General features: G+C 51.4%; 1 protein-coding gene across 2 annotated transcripts; it reads left to right on the top strand.

Annotated features, from left to right (window-relative positions):
* Positions 1-511: 511 nt before the first annotated feature.
* On the top strand, positions 512-21,210 carry MYCBPAP (MYCBP associated protein). Of its 2 annotated transcripts, none has more exons than XM_077852785.1 (19): positions 512-648; positions 7,567-7,694; positions 8,693-8,852; positions 8,980-9,083; positions 9,909-10,092; positions 10,351-10,466; positions 11,003-11,153; positions 12,285-12,400; positions 12,489-12,604; positions 13,046-13,157; positions 13,947-14,136; positions 14,623-14,810; positions 16,200-16,346; positions 16,786-17,196; positions 17,585-17,706; positions 18,569-18,684; positions 19,083-19,228; positions 19,396-19,566; positions 21,026-21,210. In XM_077852785.1, the coding sequence occupies exons 1-19, from the start codon at positions 606-608 to the stop codon at positions 21,125-21,127; spliced, it is 2,823 nt and encodes a 940-aa protein (XP_077708911.1). In that variant the 5' UTR covers positions 512-605; the 3' UTR covers positions 21,128-21,210. The 2 variants fall into 2 exon arrangements, with proteins under 2 accessions (XP_077708911.1, XP_077708910.1); XM_077852784.1 differs by lacking the exon at positions 512-648 and adding an exon at positions 714-871.
* The last annotated feature ends 886 nt before the right edge of the window (positions 21,211-22,096 follow it).

Raw genomic sequence — 22,096 nt, 5'->3', positions numbered from 1 at the left:
CTCAAGAGAACTTGATAACAGGCACACACACACACACACACACACACCCCGCCGCCTGCCCCAACAGACAGAATAATTCGAGAATGCCTTAGGGCTCTAGGGAAAATATAAACCAGGTGCAACTGAAAGTTGAGACCACAGAGGGTCTACTTTAAATTCGGGGGTCAAGGGCAGCAGCATCTGCAGGGATTGAAACCAGCAGTACAAGGGGCGCCCAAGTCGGGGTAAAAGCCTGGGCTTTGGGGGAAGTGACCGAGAGCCTGTGGCGGGCGCGGGCGGGCGGAGGCCACAGGGGACGGGCAGGGGCCCCCAGGTCACTGAAGCCCACGGGAAGCGGCGCAGGGGGGTTCGGCGGGGCGTGGAAGAAACGGCCCGACGGAGGCGCGGAGGGCAGGCGGGAGCCGGGGCGGTGCTGACTCACGCCCCCCGCCCACCTCGCCCCGCCCCCGCGGGTCTCGCCCCGCCCCCGCCCCCGCCCCCGCCCCGCCGGCCGCTGACGTCACGGCGCTCGCCGGCTCCCTGTGACATCACGGCCCCGGCCGGCAGCTTCGCTCGGTTCGGCGCGCGGCGGGAGCGGCCCTCGGCGGGCGCGAGGGCGTGGCCGGATGAAGAAGGTGGCCGCCAAGCAGTCTCCGCCCAAGCTGATCGGTGGGTGCGCCCCCCCGCGCGAGCCGCTGGTTGCTATGGACGCCTCGGCGGCGGCGGGCGGGGGGGCGCGGGGTCGCCGGGGTGTCGCGCAGCCTCGTTGTCCCCGGTCCCGCGGCGCAGGGTCACGCTCTCGGCCCGGGCGGCACCATGAAGTCTCTAAAGAAGGAGTCCCGCCTCAAAATGTCTACTCACAGATTCTTGGAGGCCGCAGAAGTCTTTAAAGGTTGGCGCTGGCTGCCTTGGGAGCTCAGGAGAACCCGAGAGGGGCTGGGGTTCTTGGATGGGATTCACGACACAGGGCCTGGAGGACGGGGGTGACACCAGGACAGAGGTAAAGATAACGGGGGAATGGGGTACGGAGCAAGGCGTACCCCAAACCTCAGGGCTGAAGGCAGCGACCCCTGAGGGGAGGGGGCCCAGTGCACTGGGCCTTGGGGATGGGGACGCAGAAAGGCCGGAGAGGCCTCAGGGTCAACTGCTGGGCAGATGGCCCAGGGCAGGAAGGCCGGATCTCAGGGTGGGACTGCGCAGGCCCGAACCCTCCGCTGGCGGGGGTTCAGAAGAGTCAAGAAAGAGGTCCAGGAACCCCAGTCCTTGGGAAAAGAGATTCAGAAAAGAATGCACGAAACATGTTGAGGTGGTGAAACCAACAACCCCACCAGGGGGATTCTTTGAGGGTGTTCACATAAGCCGCTGGCTGGAAAAACCCAGGAGAAATGCCCGACTTGGCCAGTTCTTCCCACCTCTCTCCACCACGTATGTCCTCTCGGGATGGATGACACTTGTCCCACTTGTTTAAACTGGAGAGCGCCTCAGACATGACAGCGTCCTGGCCTCCTCTGGTTGCAGGTGGCAGAGTCCCAAGGTGTCTGACTGCACATTCACCCCCGTGGACGTGTTCCTATGTGCAACTCACCTCATCTCCATCTTTTGCCATTTCCATTTATTGAGGGCCTGCTGCTGTGGGCAGGCACTGTGCTGGGCAGCAACGGTGTCAGTATTGACTGTGTGACCCTGGCCCACGAGAAACTCAATCTAGTGAACTGCCAGAGGAGGAACCAGGCAAATATCAATGCTCGGATACAGGGATCCCTAGTGGTTAAGGGGGCTCAGAGCCCTTGATCCCAGGCCTTAGATGCTAGAATTTGGGGGAAAAGTTTTCTGAAGAGGTGACATCTGTGGCTGACATCCCCTTCCCCACCTTCTTCTGAAAAAAGGCAGTTTGCTTTCCCAGGTCTAGGGAGCAGGGAGCAGCATGAGCTGAAGCATGGAACTAGGACCTTGGTGGCCAGGGCAGAGGTGGTGGGTGTGGAGGAGAGGGAAGGAACCAGACAGGGCTACATGGGTAGACGGGGGCCAGACCACGCCAGGGCCTTACTTGCTAGGTCAAAAAGTCTGTTCATGCTCTTGCAGGCCCTGAGGAGACCCAAAGCCAGCCTCAGAGCAGTGGTCAGCGTGAGGAGAGGGGCAGGTCTGCAGTCAGCAGAGGCCCCTGGGAGGCCTGCTTAGTCACTATGGCTGGCTTTATCCCTCTTCGTAGTATAAAAGTCTGATTTAGGCTGGGTTGAGATGCTGTTTCATGACATAATTTTTTTTTTAAGGTTTGTTTATTTATTTGAGAGAGAACACAAGCAGTGGGGAGGGGCAGAGGGAGAAGCAAACTCTCTACTGAGCAAGGAGCTTGATGCAGGGCTCGAAACTGGGACTTGGAGATCATGACCTGAGTCCAAGGCAGAGACTTCACGAACTGAGCCACCCAGGTGTCCCTCATGATATAATTCTTAACAGTTAAGAGGGAAAGAAAAATAGCTGGGCCCCTTTCCCAAGGGCAGTCAAGGGCTTTCTTAGCCATTGCCTTCTGCACACCTAGTTTCTGGATCTTATCAGATTTGAACTTTCTACTGTAAACGAATCAAGGAAAGATTTATCACTACATAGTTATTTTTTTAAGAAGGGGAAACGTAGTTTGTTAAATAGCCATTTGAGTTGGGAACATGCACCGGGGTGAGGAAGGATAAAGCCAGTGTTTAGTGGCTTTAGTGGTATGCAAGATACCCCTTTCTTCCCCCTAAAATATCTCAGGGGATGTCAATAATGTAGTAGAAAAGTACTTTTTACACCCTCTCCCCCATATGATATAATTAATCAACAATATAATCTTGTGCTATGTTTCTCCACGGTCTCTGAATTATAAGCAAAAAGGCAAGCAAATAATGTGACCATAAATCTGTTTGGGGACGTGAGCCCTTTTGACTTCCGTGTTTCTCCCTGCTTTTGTTAAGAAACCGGGAAGACTCCCAGCAGTACCAGATGCCCCTCGCCAATCAATGAAAGCTCAGCCCTGAACCCTAGGGACAGCCTCTCCCCTGGTTCTCCCAGTGCAACCCTGAAGTCAGAATTTCCCAAAGACCTTGGTCAACATTGAAAAAGAATAATGTTGGGATCCCTGGGTGGCGCAGTGGTTTAGCACCTGCCTTTGGCCCAGGGCGCGATCCTGGAGACCCAGGATCAAATCCCACATTGGGCTCCCGGTGCATGGAGCCGCCTTCTCCCTCTGCCTATGTCTCTGCCTCTCTCTCTCTCTCTCTCTCTGACTATCATAAATAAATAAAAATTAAAAAAAAAAGAAAGAAAAAGAATAATGTTTAGATAACACAAAAAACAGAAAACTTGAGACCAGGTTTCTTCTCCCTCCATAGTTTCTCCCCTTTCCCCCACCCCTACCTCGTCTGAGCACCTTGCTTCTAGCTGCCTGGCCTAACACCGGGGTGTTAGGCAGAAATGTTACCCAACTGCCCCATGTAAAGGGGCTGTCTCTGACCCCCTCACAGCTGCCAGGATCAAGGGAGAAATGCCAGCTATGGGACTCCCCAGAAGCCCCACTCAGCTTGGGTTTATAGACCAAAGAACAGGGAATAGCTGAGCCTCCATTAAGTTTAGTAGTAAGACATATCTTGATCCTGCTGAGTCCTCCCACAGGTCCTGAAATGACCCCCCTACACACAATAGTCCTTCCTCCCTGCTCTCCCCAACTTGCCTCTCCAAACCACCAACCTCCCCCGCCCAGCCCCCAGTCCACCTGGCTTACCCTCATTGGATGAATCACTCTGAAATGCTGCTTTTACCAACTCACTCTCCTGGACCAAACCTTCTTCCTGCCAGCAAGAAGACAGATGCTTCAGCCTTACTTTACCAAGCTGTCATGCCCTGATTTTTCTCTCATCCCCAATATCACCCCTACCTCCCCCAACAAGCCTTCTGTGTCACCATGCCTCACATACGTCATGCTCTGCCCTGCCTCCACCTTTGTTCTCTGACCTCACTTGGAACATCTTTGTTTGCTGCTCTGTCTGAAGGTTTCTGGTCCTTCAGGGCCTAACTTAGCCTCTGTTCCCTGCACCTGCTCTTCTGAACCTTTCTTTACAGCCCTAACCTGTATGATCCACATCCATCTGTTCCCTCTTTGATGTGTAACCAAACACCTTATCTATGCCACTAAGTTAGGCCCCTATGTTATGCTGGTGCATGTTAGTGTCTGCTGCAGTTTTTCAGTTCCTCAAGAGAAGGAGCCATAGCTTAACCTTTTTTCTTTTTTTTTTAAAGATTTTATTTATTTAATCATGAGACACACAGAGAGAGGCAGAGACATAGGCAGAGGGAGAAGCAAGCTGCCTGAGGGAAGCCTTATGCAGGACTCGATCCCAGGACCCCAGGATCATGACCTAAGCCCAAGGCAGACAGTCAACCACCTAGGTGCCCCATAGCTTAACTTTTCATACCATCTTCTCTGCAGTTTATAGCACACACAAAAAAAGTTGCTCAATGAATATTCTCTAGGGTGATTTGAAGTTCCAAATGTATATATCATTTTTCTAAATACTTCATTAACTAGAACACAGTACTCCCTGACTATGCCATAACAGAGCATTAAACAGCATTCAAGATAACCTCAGAGAAATCTCAGAGCAGAGTTTCAGTATTTCAGAAATCTTTAGCAATGTTGAAGGTTTTTAAGTTTACGCATGGTAATTATACGCCCACCAGTAAAAAGCATACATCTGGAGATATTTAATCCCTTGGGAAGATGTAGACCCAGCTGAGGTGACAGACAGGAAGCAGAAGTCCTGGAAAATATAAATTCCAAAATAGTTATTTATGTAAAGTCTTTTTATTTATTTATTTAATCTCCACACCCAGTGTGGGGCTCCAACTCATGACCCCTAGATCAAAAGTCACATGCTCCTCTAACTGAGCCAGCCAGACATTCCCAAATTCCAAAATATTTATAAAAGCAGACCTTCAACTGCTACCAGTTCTCTCCTGGACTAGCACCAACTTTGGTGGCTTTATGTACAAAGGAGAGAGGAAGTGGAAATTAAGACCTAAGGCTGTACCTGCACGTACAGCAGCAGATGGGACCAGAACTCGGGGGGTCAAGCCATTCAGCTCTGTGTGTGTGTGTGTGCATGCACGTACGTGCACACAGCTCAGTGGTTTAACTAACAGATACTCCTGGATTTCTGCTGACCTTATTGGCAGAGGAGAAGACTCTGACCAATAGGCTGCGTTTAGAATTATGTTGGAATGATTCTGACGTGGGTTTTTCAGCCACTATGTGGGCATTTCCTAAAAACATTGGATTTTGGTAATCAAAACCCCTGCTTTGATGTTTTAGAGATATTGTCCCTTCAAAATTAGAGTACTCTGAGGAGCAGTGGACAAAATCAAGTTTTGTTTTAAAGTCTCCAAAAGGGGGCAGCCCTGGTGGCACAGCGGTTTAGTGCCGCCTGCAGCCCAAGGTGTGATCCTGGGGACCTGGGATCGAGTCCCACGTCGGGCTCCTTACATGGAGCCTGCTTCTCCCTCTGCCTCTCTCTCTCTGTGTCTCTCATGAATAAATAAATAAAATCTTAAAAAAAAAAAAACAGTAGTTTAAAAATAAATAAAGTCTCTAAAAGGCAGGACTTAGTCTTTCTGTTGATTATCCTGTGGTGGGCCTTACATCACATCATTCTTCTTTTTTTTTTTTTTTTTTAAGATTTTACTTATTTATTCATGACACAGAGAGAGGCAGAGACACCGGCAGAGGGAGAAGCAGACTCCACGCAGGGAGCCCGGTGTGGGACTCAATCCCAGGTCTCCAGGATCACACCCTGGGCTGAAGGCGGTGCTAAACCGCTGAGCCAACGGGGCTGCCCACATCACATCATTCTAAACCAGGGGGCAGCAGACAGGAGGACCCTAGCCAGAGAAGCAAGATGCATTTGAAACTGTTAACCCACGTCTGTGGAAAGCAGACCGGGAGTGTATTCTCACTGGAGAGTGACTCGCTCTAACCATGAGTTGTCAGAGCTGCGCTCCAGCCCCCGCACTTGAGAGAAATAGGCTCAGATCTCTCCACTTTCGTCCAGTCCCACGAGCCACTTTTGTCCCCAGTAGACTCATAAATAGTGCCCCACTCCGTCTTGCACCCCCCAATCTGTTCCTTGCTATATTGTAGCCCACGGGGTAAAGACCGAAGTTCTTTACACAGCTCACTAAGCTCTTCGCCATGTGGCGCCTACTTCCCTTCCCAGGCACTGCTTTCTACCCCTCATCTTGCTGCACTCCAGCTATTTGAAAAATGTGCTCTGAGTTCCAGATGCCCACTCTGTTCTGTTGCCTCTAGGCCTCTTCCTGCTCTTCCCTTTGGAATGCCTATTCCCCAAGCCTTTCTCACATCTAAGTTCTGTCATCTTCAGCTCTTGGGTTAAAAATCACCCCCGCAGGAAGCCTTCCCTGAGTGCCCCGTGCACTGGGCTGGGGTCCCCCTTGATGCCCCCCATGGTGACCCTAGTTCAGTGACCCTGTTTGACAGTCTTGTCTCCCATGAGTTTGTGTTCTTGGAAACCTGAGACTCTGCCTGTATCCCCAGAGCCTAGCACAGTGTCTGGCTGGATGCTTAAATAGTATTTATTATATGAAAGAATGTGAAATAAATGCTCAAAGGTGAATGTTCTGCTTCCCTCAGAACATCTACATTTTAGCCAGTATCTTAGGAAACCTGGTGTCTTCATCTAGAACAATGCATGGTTTGCCAGCAAGAAGGGAGGCTGAGAAAGCATCTAGTCTGGTTGTCTCAAACTCCTCAGCATCAGAACCACCTAGGGCGTTAAAAACAACAACAACAACAACAACAACAACAACAACAACAACAACAACAAACAGTTCCCCTGGCCCTACTCAGTATCTGGGAAGCTATATATATATATAGTTTAAATTTATTTATTTATTTATTTATTTATTTATTTATTTATTTATTTATGAGAGACATACAGAGAGAGACAGAGAGAGAGAGAGGCAGAGGCACAGGCAGAGGGAGAAGCAGGCTCCATGCAGGGAGCCCGATGTGGGACTCGATCCTGGGTCTCCAGGATCACACCCTGGGTCAGAGGCAGGCGCTAAACCGCTGAGCCACCCAGGGATCCCTGGGAAGCTATATTTGTATAACTCTCCAGAAGATCCTCAGGCAGACATTTGACTAATATTTGGTAACCACTGATTTAGTCCAGCTTTCTCTTTTTACCAAAAGGAAGGCAGAGACCAGGAGAGGGTAAGTGATATACCCAAGATTGTATAGCTTCTAAGTAGCACAGCCTGGAATGGACTGTCTTCTGATCTCAACTCCAGCTCCGGAAGTCTCAGTCACTGTAGCAGGCCAAGGGGAACAGGTAGGGGGACCTTCCAGAGTAAACTGCAGGCCGTCTTAGCAGCCTCTGCTGTCTGTCTAGGTGTTGAGCTCTGCCTTCTACCATGAAACCTAATATAGGTAGATATTACCTATCAGATAGTAGAATATATTATATATCTATTAGATATTAGAATATTTATTGTATATTAGAAATATATATATATACTTGTACCTTTGCTTCTCTTCAGAAAAGAAGCGGGCAAAGGTACCTGAGCAGCCCACACCCCCCATTCAGGAAGAACCGGAGTCTGTTAGCAATGTCCTACAAGGAGATGATATTCTTGCCTTAGCCATCAAGAAAGAAGACCTCAAGAAGGTAAGCATAAAGTCCAGGAATCCCTTACAGCAGGAACTTTTCTGGGCCAGTCTATGTGGTCTAAAACATCGACCATGTCTACATGTCTACTGTCTCTTCACCACCTTCCTACTCAGAGGGAATGTCTTACTCCATGGAAAAATTGAACATGAATTTTTTTTAGAGTTCTTTTAAATTTAAATTCAATTAATTAACATATAATGTATTACTGGTTTCAAAAGTACAGGTCAGTGATTCATTAGTCTTAATATAACACCCAGTGCTCATTCCATCACACGCCCTCCTTAATGCCCATCACCAGTTACCACATCTCCTCTCCCCACTCCCTCCCCTCCAGTAACCCTCAGTTTGTTTCCTACGATTAAGTCTCTTATGGTTTGTCTCCCTCTCTGATTTTGTCTTGTATTTTTTTTTCCTTTCTTCCCCATGACCCTCTGTTTTGTTTCTTAAATTCCACAGGAGTGAGATCATATGATAATTATCTTTCTCTGATTGACTTATTTCACTTAGCATAACATCCTCTAGTTGAACATGAATTCTTTGCACTTTTGCATCTAACAAAATTTACTATGTTGTTTTAACGTTTCTGAGACTCCTATAGAACCCCAGGGAAATGAGATATTGAGGTATGTCTTGCTTCCCATGGAGGCAAGTGCCCATCATCCCCATTTCACTGATGGGAAAATGAGTCTGAGAAGCACATTACAGATGTGGATATAGCTGCTAAACCCTAACCCCATGCTTTACCCTGGGAGAGTCAGCCACTCCTCATCTATACTGTCTGGAGACACTAAATGGTAGTTTTTTCCTCCAGAACATTACTGAGCCTTATGTCTGTTGTATGGGCATTTCCTCGACAGAGCATATGGACAAAGCTGGAGCAACAGATTTGTCAGCCTTCAGGAATTCCACCAAGAATTAGGACAGAGGAGATGGGTGGTGTTTTTTCCTCCTCCTGATCGCAAGTGGAATTCTCCTCTGTTTTGTTTTGTTTTTAGCAACACATTCCTCGCCTTTTTGAGACACAAGATAGACCTGTCATAACCCAGAAATTTATCATCCGTAAACTCAAACCCAAGGATCCAAAGAGGAAGGTCTGCCACTTAGTAGCACATCCCGCAACTCCAGATGCAGCCACGAAGCCCCTGGACTACTCTGGTATGTCCGGCCTTGGCCCTGGCGTCACTGGTCTCTGAATTCATGGGACCAAGCTGGGTTGCCATCAGAAAGTAACCCCCTTGAAATGTTTCCATGAGGTAGTCCTTTCCCTCCTTTTCCCCACCAGGTCCAGGTGACAGCTTCCATGGCTGTGAACAGATCCTGTCTCACCACATCTTGGGAAGCCTCCAGGACTTTAAGAGAATTGCAGTTGCTCAAGGGAACACCCAGGTTGGTTTGTACAGAGCTGCTCGGATGAGAGAAGTCACTGAAGTTGTTCCAGCCTTAACCAGTTGGCAGAGTCCAGCAGGACTGGGGTTACAGAGACAGTTCAGTCTATGGGCCCTGTGTCCGAAGTGCTAGCAACCCTCCCCCTGAAAGGGTGAAACCACCTTAAACTAGCTTCAGCTGAAGTCAGGAGTTCACAATAAAGATACAGAAGCTCCTCAAGGAACCCCAAAGCAAGAGTGTGTCCAGCTCCAGTTAGACTGGACTCCGACCCCAGGACTCAGTTCCCACTCCTTCCTTCCCTCCATTCCTCTATGCACCAGCTTCATTATCCCTCCTCCAAAGCCTGGCCCACTTCCTCTTTGGTCCACATGGTGGAAGAAGGTGGCTTCCTGAAGCTCCCAGGGCCACATGTCTGCCTGACTTTCCCCGGCATGGGGTGCTTTGCTCTCTCTTAGTTCCTTTGCTGTCCTGGCTTTAGGCAAAAATCTCTGGTCTGGTGTCAAGAGGCCTGGAGTCATATAAAAATGGCTCTGTGGCCCTGCAGATGAAGGTGTCAATTAGCATTAGTTGTGAGGGGGACCTATAGACTGAGTTGCCGACCACCGTCTCAGAGCAAAGGTTCCCATCTGAAAGAGAGGTTTCTGACAGGGGCTTCCAAGGCTCTCTGGGTCTGTCAGTCCCTATGTGAGGGTCCAGAACAGGAGGGCCTCTGAGCAGAAGGTCGCGAGGGTGGGGGGACAGCAGGGGGTGAAGCCTGGAGAAGTCTCTGCTTGACTCTGGCTCAGTACCTCCCTGCCACCCACACGCCTTCGGTGTACTTTGCAGCTGGCTGAGCTGATACACACCCCACCAGGCTTGGTGACCCTAATCTCAGCTAAAAAAGAACCAAAGCAGAAAGCCCCAGAAGAAAAGAAGGCACATCCCTGGGCCCCACCTCCTCAGCACAACTTTCTCAAAAACTGGCAGCGCAACATCAACTTGTGGAAGCAGCAGCAGGAAGTCCTCAGCGGTGAGCACAATGGATAGGGTTCTTGCTGGGCCTCATCCACCACCACCACCACCGAGGCTCTGCTGCTGTGTTTTTCTGTCCCTCCGCCCAGCCACAGCCTGGATACAGGCTGGTCCCATTTCCACCATCTACTCCCAAGTGCTCCTTGCTCTTAGCGGGTCCTGAAATCAGCCCAGCCATGGCGCTGACCAATGTGCAGTACTGGAGCCTTTGTTCTGACTCAATGAAGGGGCTGCATTCTTGGCTTGCCCTTTCTAGAATGCCTGAAGAAGCCTGTGGGGGAGCTGCTGATGCACACTGGGGAGACCTACCGACAGATCCAGGAAGAACGGGAGCTCATTGACCGAATACTTCCAACACAGCATGATGGGAAGGTGAGAACCGAGTTCCCAAGTGCTCCGTGAGAGGGAGTCTGGACCCAGGGATGGCTGCCTCAGGTCGCACAATTAGGAACAACAACAAATCTGCTCATTGCAAGGCCTTGTCAAGCTCTGAAGGACTTTACTAAATCCTCTCATTGGTCCTGCTTTCAGATGCTTGGGGCTGCCTGGCTAGCTTGGTTACTCAGCCTGTGGTGGTCAGTGGTAGTCAATTTGAGGGGAAAGCTACTGGGTTATTAGAATAGTCTCAGTGTTCTAAAAGCCAAGACTCCAGCTTTCAGGTGACCTGGGGCATCATCCTGTGCTCTGGTTTGTCAGTGCAGCCACCTATGTGGGCCCAAGCCATTTGACTGGGGCTACAACAGGGCATCCCAGAAACAAAGTGGGTGCTTCTGTCCTGCTCTCGGGCAGCAGCGAGTCCCCCAGGGGGAGCATCTGAAGTCTGTGACACTCTTGTTCCCCGGGGCCCTGGACCTCCACCACCCTCTCTCCAAAGTGTCCAAGTGATGTGACTCATATGTCCTTGCCAGAGCTGTGAGGAGACCACTGGGTTCTGGAGTCGCCTGGAATACTTGGGAGATGAAATGACGGGTCTGGCAATGACAAAGACAAAAGCTCAGCGTGGCATCCTGGAGCCAATCACTCACGTCAGGAAGCCCCGCTGCATCCAGGTGGAGATGGGTGAGGAGCAGGTTGGAAGCACACTGGCAGCTTGCAACTGGCCTAGGATGGGGGGTGCAGGTGGGGGGCCAGCATGGCTCTGGAGTGAGAACTGCCTGGGATGGAGGCCTCTAAGCCCTGGAGGTCCAGCCCCCTGCAGTAGGTTAGTGAGAGAAGTGGGAAGGGGGCCGTGGGGCTGCTCTGGCTGTGCGGCCGCCATGGGCCCGGTAGTCATCAGGCACCTGGAATGTGGCTAGCATGGACTCAGGTGTGACTGCACACTGGTTTCAAAGATTAGTACTAGAAAAATACTTTAGTAATCATTTTTATATTGATTACATGTTGAAATGATACTAGTTTTGATCTGTTGGGTTCAACTATATTACTAAAGTTAATTTCACCTGTTTCTTTACACCTTTTCCAGTGTGGCATCAGGGAATTTTAAATCACATTGGTGACTTGCATTTATGGTTTGCATGCTATTTCTATGTGGCGGCACTGCTTTAAAAGCTGCCAAAATTCCTGGGTTCAGCCCTTCCCCCCCACTCCCCGTGTTGGGTTTGCCAACTCCAGAGAGTTACTTAAGCTCTCTGGTCCTCAGTTTCCCCATCTGTAAAGTACTGTGGAATGTGAGAGTGTTAAATGAGACAGGATGTATAGTAAGAGATTTGAGCCAGTTGTTAAAGACTCAGTCAAACGTAGCTGCTATTATGATTATAATCCAAAGGGCAGCCTGGGTGGCTCAGCGGTTTAGCACCGCCTTCAGCCCAGGGCATGATCCTGGGGACCTGGGATCGAGTCCCACATCGGGCTCCGTGCATGGAGCCTGCTTCTCCCTCTGCCTGTGTCCTGCCTCTTTCGGTCTCTGTGTCTCTCATGAATAAATAAATAAAATCTTTAAAAAAATGATTATAATCCAAAGGTTTGCAGGTTTGCAAGCTGATCTTGCAGGATGTCCTGTACTGGGCTGCTGAGGTGGTAGGTTTGGGACAGGAGGACTAGAATCGGGCCTCACAGGGAAACTGTATTTTCTCCTTTCTCAGAAGTGGTGCTGGAGGGAGGGGGTGCTCGCAGTTCCCTTGAGAGTGAGTGGGTGGGGAAGAGGCCACCACAGCCAACTGTGCTGAGGACCTCTGGACCTTGCTGCTTTAGGACTGCCAGCCCAGAAGGAGGCTCGGTACCGCTACACCTGGGATCGGAGTCTGTTTCTGATCTACCGACGCAAGGAGCTGCAGAAGGTCATGGCAGAGCTGGATTTCAGCCAGCAGGTAGGTACGCCTCTGTGCTGGGTCCGAAGCCCCTTTGTGATGCCCCCATCTTCAGTGAGCTAATCTTCCCTTTCTCGATCTCTCTGAGGATATTGATGGCCTGGAAGTGGTGGGCAGAGGGCATCCTTTTACGGCTGTTACGGTGGAAGACTATTCAGTATTTGATAGGAGCCAGGAAAGCTCCTCTGAAGACATTGTGTCCTTGTGAGTTGGCCTGGACCCTCAGGAGAGCGGTTGGAAAGAGTGGCTTTCCCCAGCATGCACAGTACAAGGGGCAGACAACCCCCTCTGAAACCCAAGTGCTTCCATCCCAGCTTGTCTCTGGGTCCCTTCCAACACCTGCGCCAGCTTTGCTATGACCATCTGCTCCCTTCCAGCAACCAGCCCCTAAAGGGGATTTCCCAGCCATTCCTTTGCTGGTAAATGCCATGCATGCCGAGTGGCCATGCGTGAAGAATCTGTGTGTCCAAGAAGTGCCCACCTGTAGGAATAGAGCAGGACAAAGTGAAGCCGAGTGGAGCTGAGGGTCCTCCATCAGAGGCCAGAGCCAGGCACCTCTCCAGACTTCCTGGCAGCCATTTCCCTGGCCTCCCTGTGGCAAGACCGTGGTAGCTAGGGAAAATAAATCATTGGTTTTTCTTACAGAGACTTGTTGGCCAATTACCCTGATGTGATCCCCATGCCTATTCTTGGCCCTTCTCTGCTGTTCTGTGGGAAGCCAGCTTGCTGGATCAGAGGCAGTAACCCACAGGACAAGGTAAAACTGCTTCCACTTTCACCCACTTGGTGGAAGGGCCTCCCTCAGGTGCAGTCACAAGGAGCTTAGACAGTCACCTATTTGCATTTTTATCTGGTCATGCATTCAGCATGTTTGAAAATGGTAACAGCAGTGCTAACTTACGCCAGAATAAAATCACAAGGCTGAAAAGAGACTGTCACAAGCCACCCAGTTTGTACGTAGCCCCCCACCCCCAAGCATGTAAATAAGCAAACCTTCTCAAACAGGTAGGGCTTCAAGAAGGTTCTAAAATATTCTTCAGGGGGTGCCTGGGTGTCTCATTCAGTTAAGCATCTGACTGTTGATTTCAGCTTGGGTCATGATCTCAGGGTCGTGAGATGGAGCCCATGTCAGCTTCCATGCTGGGCATGGAGCCTGCTTAAGATTCTCTCTCCCCTTTTCCTCTGACCTTCCCCCCCAACCCCACTGCCCCCCTGTCGGCTCATGGACATGCACCATCTCTCTCTCTCTCTTTCTTTTAATCTCTCTCTCTTAAAAAAAGAAAAAAAAACCCTTCAGATCTGAGGAGCAGAACTGTTCATCAGATACAAAATCTGTTTTCTCTCCCCTTCTTGCTGTGGATGGCAACTTCAGAGACAGCCACTATCCTGGTCCAATGATAGACCTCAGAGCACCCAGGCATTGGAGGACTGGGACACAGGACTTTTGGTGTCAAACCCAGAAAAGTCCCTGGCACACCAGGATGAATTGGTCACCCTGGGCCACAGCATCCCTCAAAGACGTTTCTCATAACTCCTCCTCCCCCAGAAGCATGTTGGAATTGCCGTCCGTTTGATCTTTGAAACTCTAGAAGGGGAGAAGACATCTTCAGAACTGACTGTAGTCAATAACGGGACAGTGGCCATTTGGTATGACTGGCGCCGGAGGTCCCAGCAGGACTCTTTCCAAGGCCTGAAGAGAAGCAGGATGCCGCGGTTTTATTTTAACAATCGGGAAGGTACCTAGCTGCACTGCTCCCTGGCTTTTGCCCTCGTTCTGTGAGGAGCCAGAGTTTGGCTGATGCTCCTGAAAGTTTGAGCCCCCCTCCCTGGCCTCATCCCTCCCATTTCTTCCATGAATTGTGTCCTCTCCCAACTGTCCATGTCTTTTGGTGGAACGGTCATACTCTTGAGATCACAGAGAGGAGAGTCACCAGGGAGCAGAAACTTTCTAGAGGTTCAGTTACCTATATGCTCAGACCTGAGGCTAGGAACCCTCAATCCCTGTTTGCCTGAGACTTCCCCAGTTTTTGCACAGAAAGTTGAAAGTCCTACGTCCCAGGAGACCCCTTGGTTCTGGGCAAATCGGGATGGTGTTGGTCACTCTGCCAGGGGCTCAGTTAACTGTGTATGCAAAGGTTTAGGGTTCAGTTAACTTTATACACACAGGCTTAAGGCCCAGCTGACTCCTGTGTGGTGAAAACCTCTGTCTTGGTCCCTCTCAGGTGTGATCCTGCCTGGAGAAACGAAAACCTTTACCTTCTTCTTCAAGTCTTTGAATGCAGGGATCTTCAGGGAATGTTGGGAGTTTGGAACCCACCCCACCCTGTTAGGAGGTGCTCCCCTGCAGGTCAATCTCCATGCAGTCTCCCTGACCCAGGACATTTTCAAGGAAGAGAGGAAGTTACTGAAGGTAAGAGGCCCGAGATCTTGGCCCCATTGGACACCAGATAGGTTCCCCTGGTCTTCTTCTTGGTACTACCTTCAGGGATCTTATTTTTCCCAGCTTAAGAGGTGAGTTTTTCGGAGTGGCTCAGCGGTTTAGCGCCGCCTGCAGCCTGGGACGTGATCCTGGAGACCCTGGATCGAGTCCCACATCAGGCTCCCTGCATGGAGCCTGCTTCTCCCTCTGCCTGTGTCTCTGTCTCTCTTTCTCCCCCTCTCCGTGTGTGTCTCTCATTAATAAATAAATAAAATCTTAAAAAAAAAAAAAAAGGGTGAATTTTTCACCAACAGGTAGCTGGTTTTGCTCAACCAGCACCCCCCAGGGCTTTGTGACGTAAAAGGTGGGTAGGCGGGTGAGAAGAGGAACAGCTTTCTGCCCCACCTGCAAGCAGACCTGCTGGAAGTTCTGTTCCTGCACTGTGGTCTGATGCTATCCAGTGGGGTCTGATTTAACTGGCAAGCCTTCTGAACCAGAGACAACAACTTAACTAGTGGGGCTGACACCCGGGGAGAGAGCGAGGTGGGCACCGGGAGTCTGCTGGCCCTGGCTCCAGTCGGTTCCAGAGCTGGCCAGCTGCTGCTGTGCTTCCAGGTATTCTGTAGAAAGCTGCACTTTTTTTTTTTTTTTTTTTTTTTACTGTAGTCCCCAGATACAAGCCAACTACTTTAGCTGGAGGTCAGCCCCAGGTGAGCACAGGTAATTCTGATAAGTGCCATGTCTGCTTGACTTGCTGACTATAGGACCATCTCTCACATAAGATGCCCCTTCACTGTTCCTGCGACACCAACAGTGTGGCCAAGCCACACTGTAAACAGGGCCCAAACCATGGTGCCCCTACCCTTCTTCCTAATCTGAGGGGAAAATGCTGACTGTACGACCTTCTGGCCCCACAAGGGAGCAATCTCTGGGAATGGCTTCCCTTCCTACGTCCTTTCAGCCTCTTTTTTTTTTTTTTATTTTTAAGATTTTGTTTATTTATTCATGAGAGACACAGAGAGAGGCAGAGACACAGGCAGAGGGAGAAGCAGGCTCCCTGCAGGGAGCCCAATGCAGTACTTAATCACAGGACCCCCGGATCATACCCTGAGCCAAAGGCAGAGGCTCAAACACTGAGCCCTCCAGGCGTCCCCCTTTCTAGGGAAGGATATTTGGTGATACCCAGGGATTTTGACTGTGGGAACAGGAGTATGCATGTGTGTGTGTGTGTGTGTGTGTGTGTGTGTTTAAGAGACAGACAGTGGCAGTAGCTTAACCCCTAGGAAGGCACAAAGCCCTGAGGGCTCTGACCCCCCTCGGGGCTGCAACATGGGTTTTGAAAGGCTGAGCTGCCATCTTGTCCCACCTTCCTTTCCCCAGCATAAGATGGCTGCCCGCGAAGCAGTCACCATCGTGGAGAGCGTGCTGCAGGAGCTGCTGAGTGGGATCCTGACCCCAGAGCGTGCACAGTCCCCCGTGGATGCCTATCTCACAGAGGAGGACTTGTTCCACCATAGGAACCCCCGGGTACAGGCCCAGCGCCCACCCCTGCGCCCTCACCCATTCTGAGCATCTTCCATGAGTTACTCACTTTCTCCTCACAGCAGCCCGGTGCTGGGGGTACTATTTATATCCTTGCTTTACAGTGAGGAGACTGAGGCCCAGGGCAGTTAAACAATTTGCCCAAGATAACTTAGCAAGTAAGTGGATACCTGGTCTGAATGGAGCTGCACAACCCCAGTCTTACTTGGAAATGCAAATACAAAAAAAGCTTTACGTCAGAGATACTCAGGTAGAAGGGGAAGTGAGGAGCTGCTCTGGCCACCCCAGCTCCTGCTGGCTTCCTCCCTGCAGCCTCCATCAGTGCTCTTGGAATGGGGAAGCCAGAACAGGCTTGCTGGGATTCTGGGTTCTCACCTTGCCTACCGCCTTCCCCATCACATGTCTCCCCTTGCCTTTGCCGCAGCTGCATTACCAGCACCAAGTGGTCCAAAGCCTGCACAGCCTGTGGTGCCAGTACTTGACCCTGCCCCTCAAGTCCGAGGAGGCCAGGCCCAGTGAGGTGGAGTACCTCAACCCCAAAGCCCAGGCTGCCACCCCACAGCCAGCCTGTGTGAACCTGGAGCCTTCAGCACCCTCTAAGAGTCCAGGCTCAGAATCCCAACTGTTCCAGCAAGAGAGTGAGGCTCCTAAGGACTCCCAAGATGTTTTCGGGTCCCAGAAGCCTGGAGCAGGGGCCCAGGGTCCTCTGCGGAAGAGCATTATGGAGGAGATCCTGGTGGAGGAGATCCCAGACCTGGGGAGCACCAAGAGCCCCTGGGAGCCGGATGGCCTTCCCTCTCCTGAATGGAACCTATGCTTGGAGGATTTCAGAAAGGTGCTCCCCTGACTCTGAAGGGGTGGGTAGAATGGTGGCCCTGGTGTAGGTGGCAGTACACTGAGGGAGGGCCCCAACAGACTCTCCGCCCCCATAAGCAAAGAAACAAACCCTGCTGAGAGCCCAGATAAAGCAGTCTTTTGAATCATCTCTTTTTGTCTTGGGTGCCTAGGTCACCATGGAGTGGGGTGGGACAGATCCCTCTCTGACCCAGGCACACCTTGGAGAAGGGGTTCATGGGTACATAGTTCTGGGGGAGGTCCCCTCTCCACGGCTGCATCTTCTCCTGGCCATCTGTCCTCGCCGCACCAGGCCCATCACTAGAAGATGTAGAGATCCCTGGTGTCCTGGGCAGGACAGCTGCCCATGGTACCTACAACTCTGCCAGGCAGTGATGGCACTCCCCGAGGAGAACCAGAGGGAAGATGCCCTCATCAGGCTCAACAAAGCAGCCCTGGAGCTGTGCCAGGAACAGAGGCCCCTGCAATCTGACTTCCGGCACCAGGTGTGGTAGGTGCCCCCATGGGAGAGCCGGCCCTGCCTCCCCACTGTGAAGTCCTGCCTGTGGTTCTGGGCTAAGCCCAGATGCAGAAAGGTGCCACAAACATTCTCTGCTCTGGCACCTGCCACAGCAGCCCCCTAGCCTGGAGCATTTCCAGCAGATGGAGCTCCCCATCTCTTTCCCACCTTCCTGCTTGGTTACTTCTCAATGAGCAGACAAATGGGCCGAGGAGGAACCGGAGAGCAGTAAGAAGAGGAGCATGGTGGGAATCCCTGGGTGGCTCAGCGGTTTGGCGCCTGCCTTTGGCCCAGGGCGCCATCCTGGAGTCCCGGGATCGAGTCCCGCATCGGGCTCCCGGCATGGAGCCTGCTTCTCCCTCTCCCTCTGCCTGTGTCTCTGCCTCTCTCTCTCTCTCTCTCTCTCTCTCTCCCTCTGTGTCTATCATAAATAAATAAATCTTTAAAAAAAAAAAAAAAGAGAGCATAGTGAGACCATGAAAAGCCTCACATCTCCTTTGGAACTTGCTTGGCTATGCATGGGTGCCTTCAGTTGGCGGGGGGTGGGGGGGTGCTCAGGGAATCGCAAGTTCCCCCACTTTTGTCTTGCACCCAAGGCTAGCCAGGGTCTCAAGCTGGACCCTAGACTGACCTAACCCTCGTCCTAGGCCACTCTTTCCCGGCTGTTGTCCCAGGGAAGCCAGATCCGTATCCGGACGCCAGCACAGGTGCTGGTGATGCTGCTGGCTGGACCGGGCATGGCCTCTCTATGGCAGCCCCTGGGACCCATGTCTTAGAAGGGAAGGACCCATGCCTCCACATGTTCAGGGCAAACGAGGGGTGATGGCTTTCTCCAGCATGCCTTGCTCTCTAGTTTGCAGCTGTGGCGGGATGTGATCGATGGCCTGGTGAGCCATTCCCTGTGGCTGAGGGCTCTGCTAGGTCTGCCTGAGAAAGAGACCATCTATTTGGACATGCCAGACGAGCAAGGTCAGAATGCAGCCATGCACCACGTAGCTTCCCCACCCCTCCACCCAGCGGGCTGTGTGCTTCAGCCATCAGCCATCCATGCCCTTCTGGTGGGACCTCTGTCAGGTTGACCAATGGAGTAGGCCCTGCTACCCTTCTGTCTACTGCTAGGATTTGGGATCAAGAAGTGACCTAAGCAACCACCTTCATCCAGTGCCCTGGTTTTATAGGTGCAGTCTCAGAGAGGTTGAATGACTTGCCTGTGCCATAGATGGGGCAGTGGTGGAGTGGGGACTGGAACCAGGCTTCGCACCCCTGCCCCACAGTCCTGTTCCATAACATCATGTGTCTCAGCCAGTGGCTCTTCACTCGTCTGGCTCTTCTGACAGGTCATGCTGTCTTCCATTCACCTCCCTTAGATCAAAAGTCCCCTCCTTTTGTGGAAGCGAAACCGACTGCCTCAAAACTTGGGAAGGAAGAGCGGAAAGGGACAGCCCAGGAAAAGAAGCAGCTGGGAATCAGAGAGAAAGAGGACAAAAAATCAGCCAAGTTGCCAGGGAAAGAGGCATGTGGGGACCTAATGTGGGCCTCAGGTGGGGCTGTGGCAGGTGGGCGGTCCTCTAGCATGATGTCCTGGCTCTCCCAGTAAGCTGCTCTGCAGAAAGCCTGGATTTCCCTGAACCTCCCCCAGGAGCTCCTGAAGGCTGTGTGTGTCTCTGGCTCTCTCAACAGGACCGTTCAAACAGTAAGAAGCACAAGGCAAAGGATGACAAGAAACCAATGAAATCTTCAAGTCGAGACAGGCTTTCCTTGGAAGACCCTGCCCCTGACAGCACTACCACTTCTCAGGAACCCATAGATCCCCTGGTCATGGAGAAATACACCAAGAGGCTGCACACAGAGGTGAGGGCACAAGCCCTGCACCCAACCCTCCCCTTGCGCATGCCTGCTCTGTAGGCCTTCCTCCCCTCCCTCATTCATCCCACTTATTCCATGAACAATGAATGCCTGGTGTGCCGTGATGGAAGATGGAAACAGAGCTGCCCTTGTGAAGGGCATCCTAGTGTACAAGACCTCATGCCTAAGTGACACGCCCAGTATGCTACAAGGCAAACACTCTGGGAGGAAGAGAGATAACCCAGGGCTGGGGGAGGAAGGGGGCGGGAAGGCTGGCTGGGGTAGGTGAACCTCACTGAGAAGGTGATATCAAACAGACTCAAAGGGAGGTGAGGGATGCCCATGTGGCCATCGAAGAAGAGTACCTTTGACAGAGGGGGCAGCTAATGCAGGGGAGAGAGTGGACCAGGAGGACAGAGGGCAGAGAGGCCACCGAAAGGGAGCAAGCTGCAGATAGGTGGGGCTTTGCAGGCTATTGCAGGGACTTGAGGCTTTTCTGAGTCAAAAGGAGAAATCCACAGGGGTTTGAATTTTGAGGAGTGACATAGTCTGTGTTAGGCTTTGGAAGATCATTCTGGCTGTGGTTTGGAAAACAGACCAGAGGAACAGAGCAGAAGCCCCTCCTCCCTTCCTGCTGTTTCCACTTTCTCTGCATTAGGTGCATCTTGGCAAATGGGTCCCTTGGGGGAACCACCAAGTAGAGTCTTGGGCCGCAGAGGAGAGACTTCATACTGGTATATTCTAAGCTGGAAGTCCTTAGAGATTCACCCAGGTATTGTTATTGCTTTGGAGGGAAGGTCCGCAAAGTCACATTCGATTGTCACCACGTGTAATGGCAGTGCTTCGTCTTCCTCTGGCGTTGGTGGCTAGATAGCTGGGATTGCGTCATGTACATTGTGGTAATGCTCCGGATCGCGTTTGCTCAGATATTCCATTTGCTGCTGGTGACATCATGGCGATTTCTAAAGGTCGATGGGGTTTAAAAAGTAATCCTAGGGCTCTCTGAAATGAAGAAGCAGCTTGCCAAGGCTCATGTGGTCCAGCCCACATGGTCCAGTCTCAGAGGGCATGGTCCCAGAGACATTTCAATATGTGGATCTGTGATCCTAACTGGAAGGAAATCTGGCCCTTGGATGGCCAACGTGGAACTGGACCACCCCAAGGGGTAAATGGGCTCCAGAATTACCTTTTAACCGTTCCAGGCTTTAGTGCCCCCACATGTCCAAGGGCCTGCTGCAGGATTATTTCTCCAAACTGTTAGAAAAATAAAACTATCTGTAAAAACACAGGTTCTAAAAAATAAAAAAATAATTTTAAAAAAGGTTCTACAGACACTCTGCAGGTTTGGTTTGACCCCTTCTGTCCTGGTGTAAACATGTCCGCCCTCATAGCATGCTGTGTGCTCGCTGGTGTAGGTGCTTTCCATAGAGCAAACCTTGCCTGTGATTTCATCCCATTCTTCCAGGTCTACGGGCTGCTGGACACCCTAGTGACTGACCTGATGGTCCTGGCTGATGAGCTCAGACCCATAAAGAATGTCGAGGAGATTTTGCGTCTTTGTACCTGACTCATGTGTCCAAGGGGCCTTCTGGGAAACTGGTTAATGAACAAATCAATAAAGAACCTTTAGGTTCCCACCGCTTCCTTTAAGCCTTCATGTCTTGAATGTTGGATTTTGATCCTGATTCGGATTCCCCTCCTCCAGTTCCTGGAGACATCCCACAGGTGGAAGGAGAAACACATTTACCTGAAAGGTGATGTGTAAGATGACGAGTAGAAAAACAGGTTGTTATCAGGACAAGGAATGAATCAGGTGACTGGACAGACATCAGCATCACCCTGCCTCTCACCTTTCTTGGCCCACAGTTTTGGGGTTACGCTTCCTGGAACCAGGTTTTCCCCAGGTGTGATCACCAAGAATGACCAAGTGTGAGACCAGGAGAACTGGACCCAATGGGGCCTGGCTCCCTGAGATCCTCGCACTTTGGCTGGGTCAAGGCCCATTTGCAGTCCCTGGGGATCATGTTCACTACACTGTCAAACCCTAGAGGCCAGATCCCTGTGTCCTCGGCAGCCTGTCTCATCCCTTCCTCCTGTCAGACCAGCTGGCCCCCCTGGACCACTTTTTGCCTTAAAAACAGCTCTGGACATTATGCTTGGCCCCTGCGCCCCCCCCCCCCCCCCACCGCTTAGAGAAATGGGAAGTGGACAAGGGGTGGCTCCTGGAAAGGAAAGTACTGTCAGCTTAGACTTAGTACCTGAATGGCTTTCTGTCCAAAATCATCATTCAGGGCCAGACCTCGTGCTGAGTGGGCTCTAAGCTCCCAGAGTTTGAAGAGCAACTTTGCTAATGCTGGGCTCACCACCTTAAGTGCTAGTGGAGCAGAGGTGTGGGTGGGAGATGGGGTAGTGGCCACAACCTCCCACCTGCTTGGTTTTGTATTTGGTGCTTCAGATAAGGACCTCGTGGGCCTCAGCATCCTCCAGTAGAGAGTGGGAAGAGTTTTGGAGAGAGCAGGTCACTCTGTTCCTCAGA

This window comes from Canis aureus, chromosome 16, assembly GCF_053574225.1.
Source record: "Canis aureus isolate CA01 chromosome 16, VMU_Caureus_v.1.0, whole genome shotgun sequence".
NCBI classification, from domain to species: Eukaryota; Metazoa; Chordata; class Mammalia; order Carnivora; family Canidae; genus Canis; species Canis aureus.
Note: the sequence above shows the minus strand (reverse complement) of the source record. Positions and strands in the feature narration are given on the sequence as shown.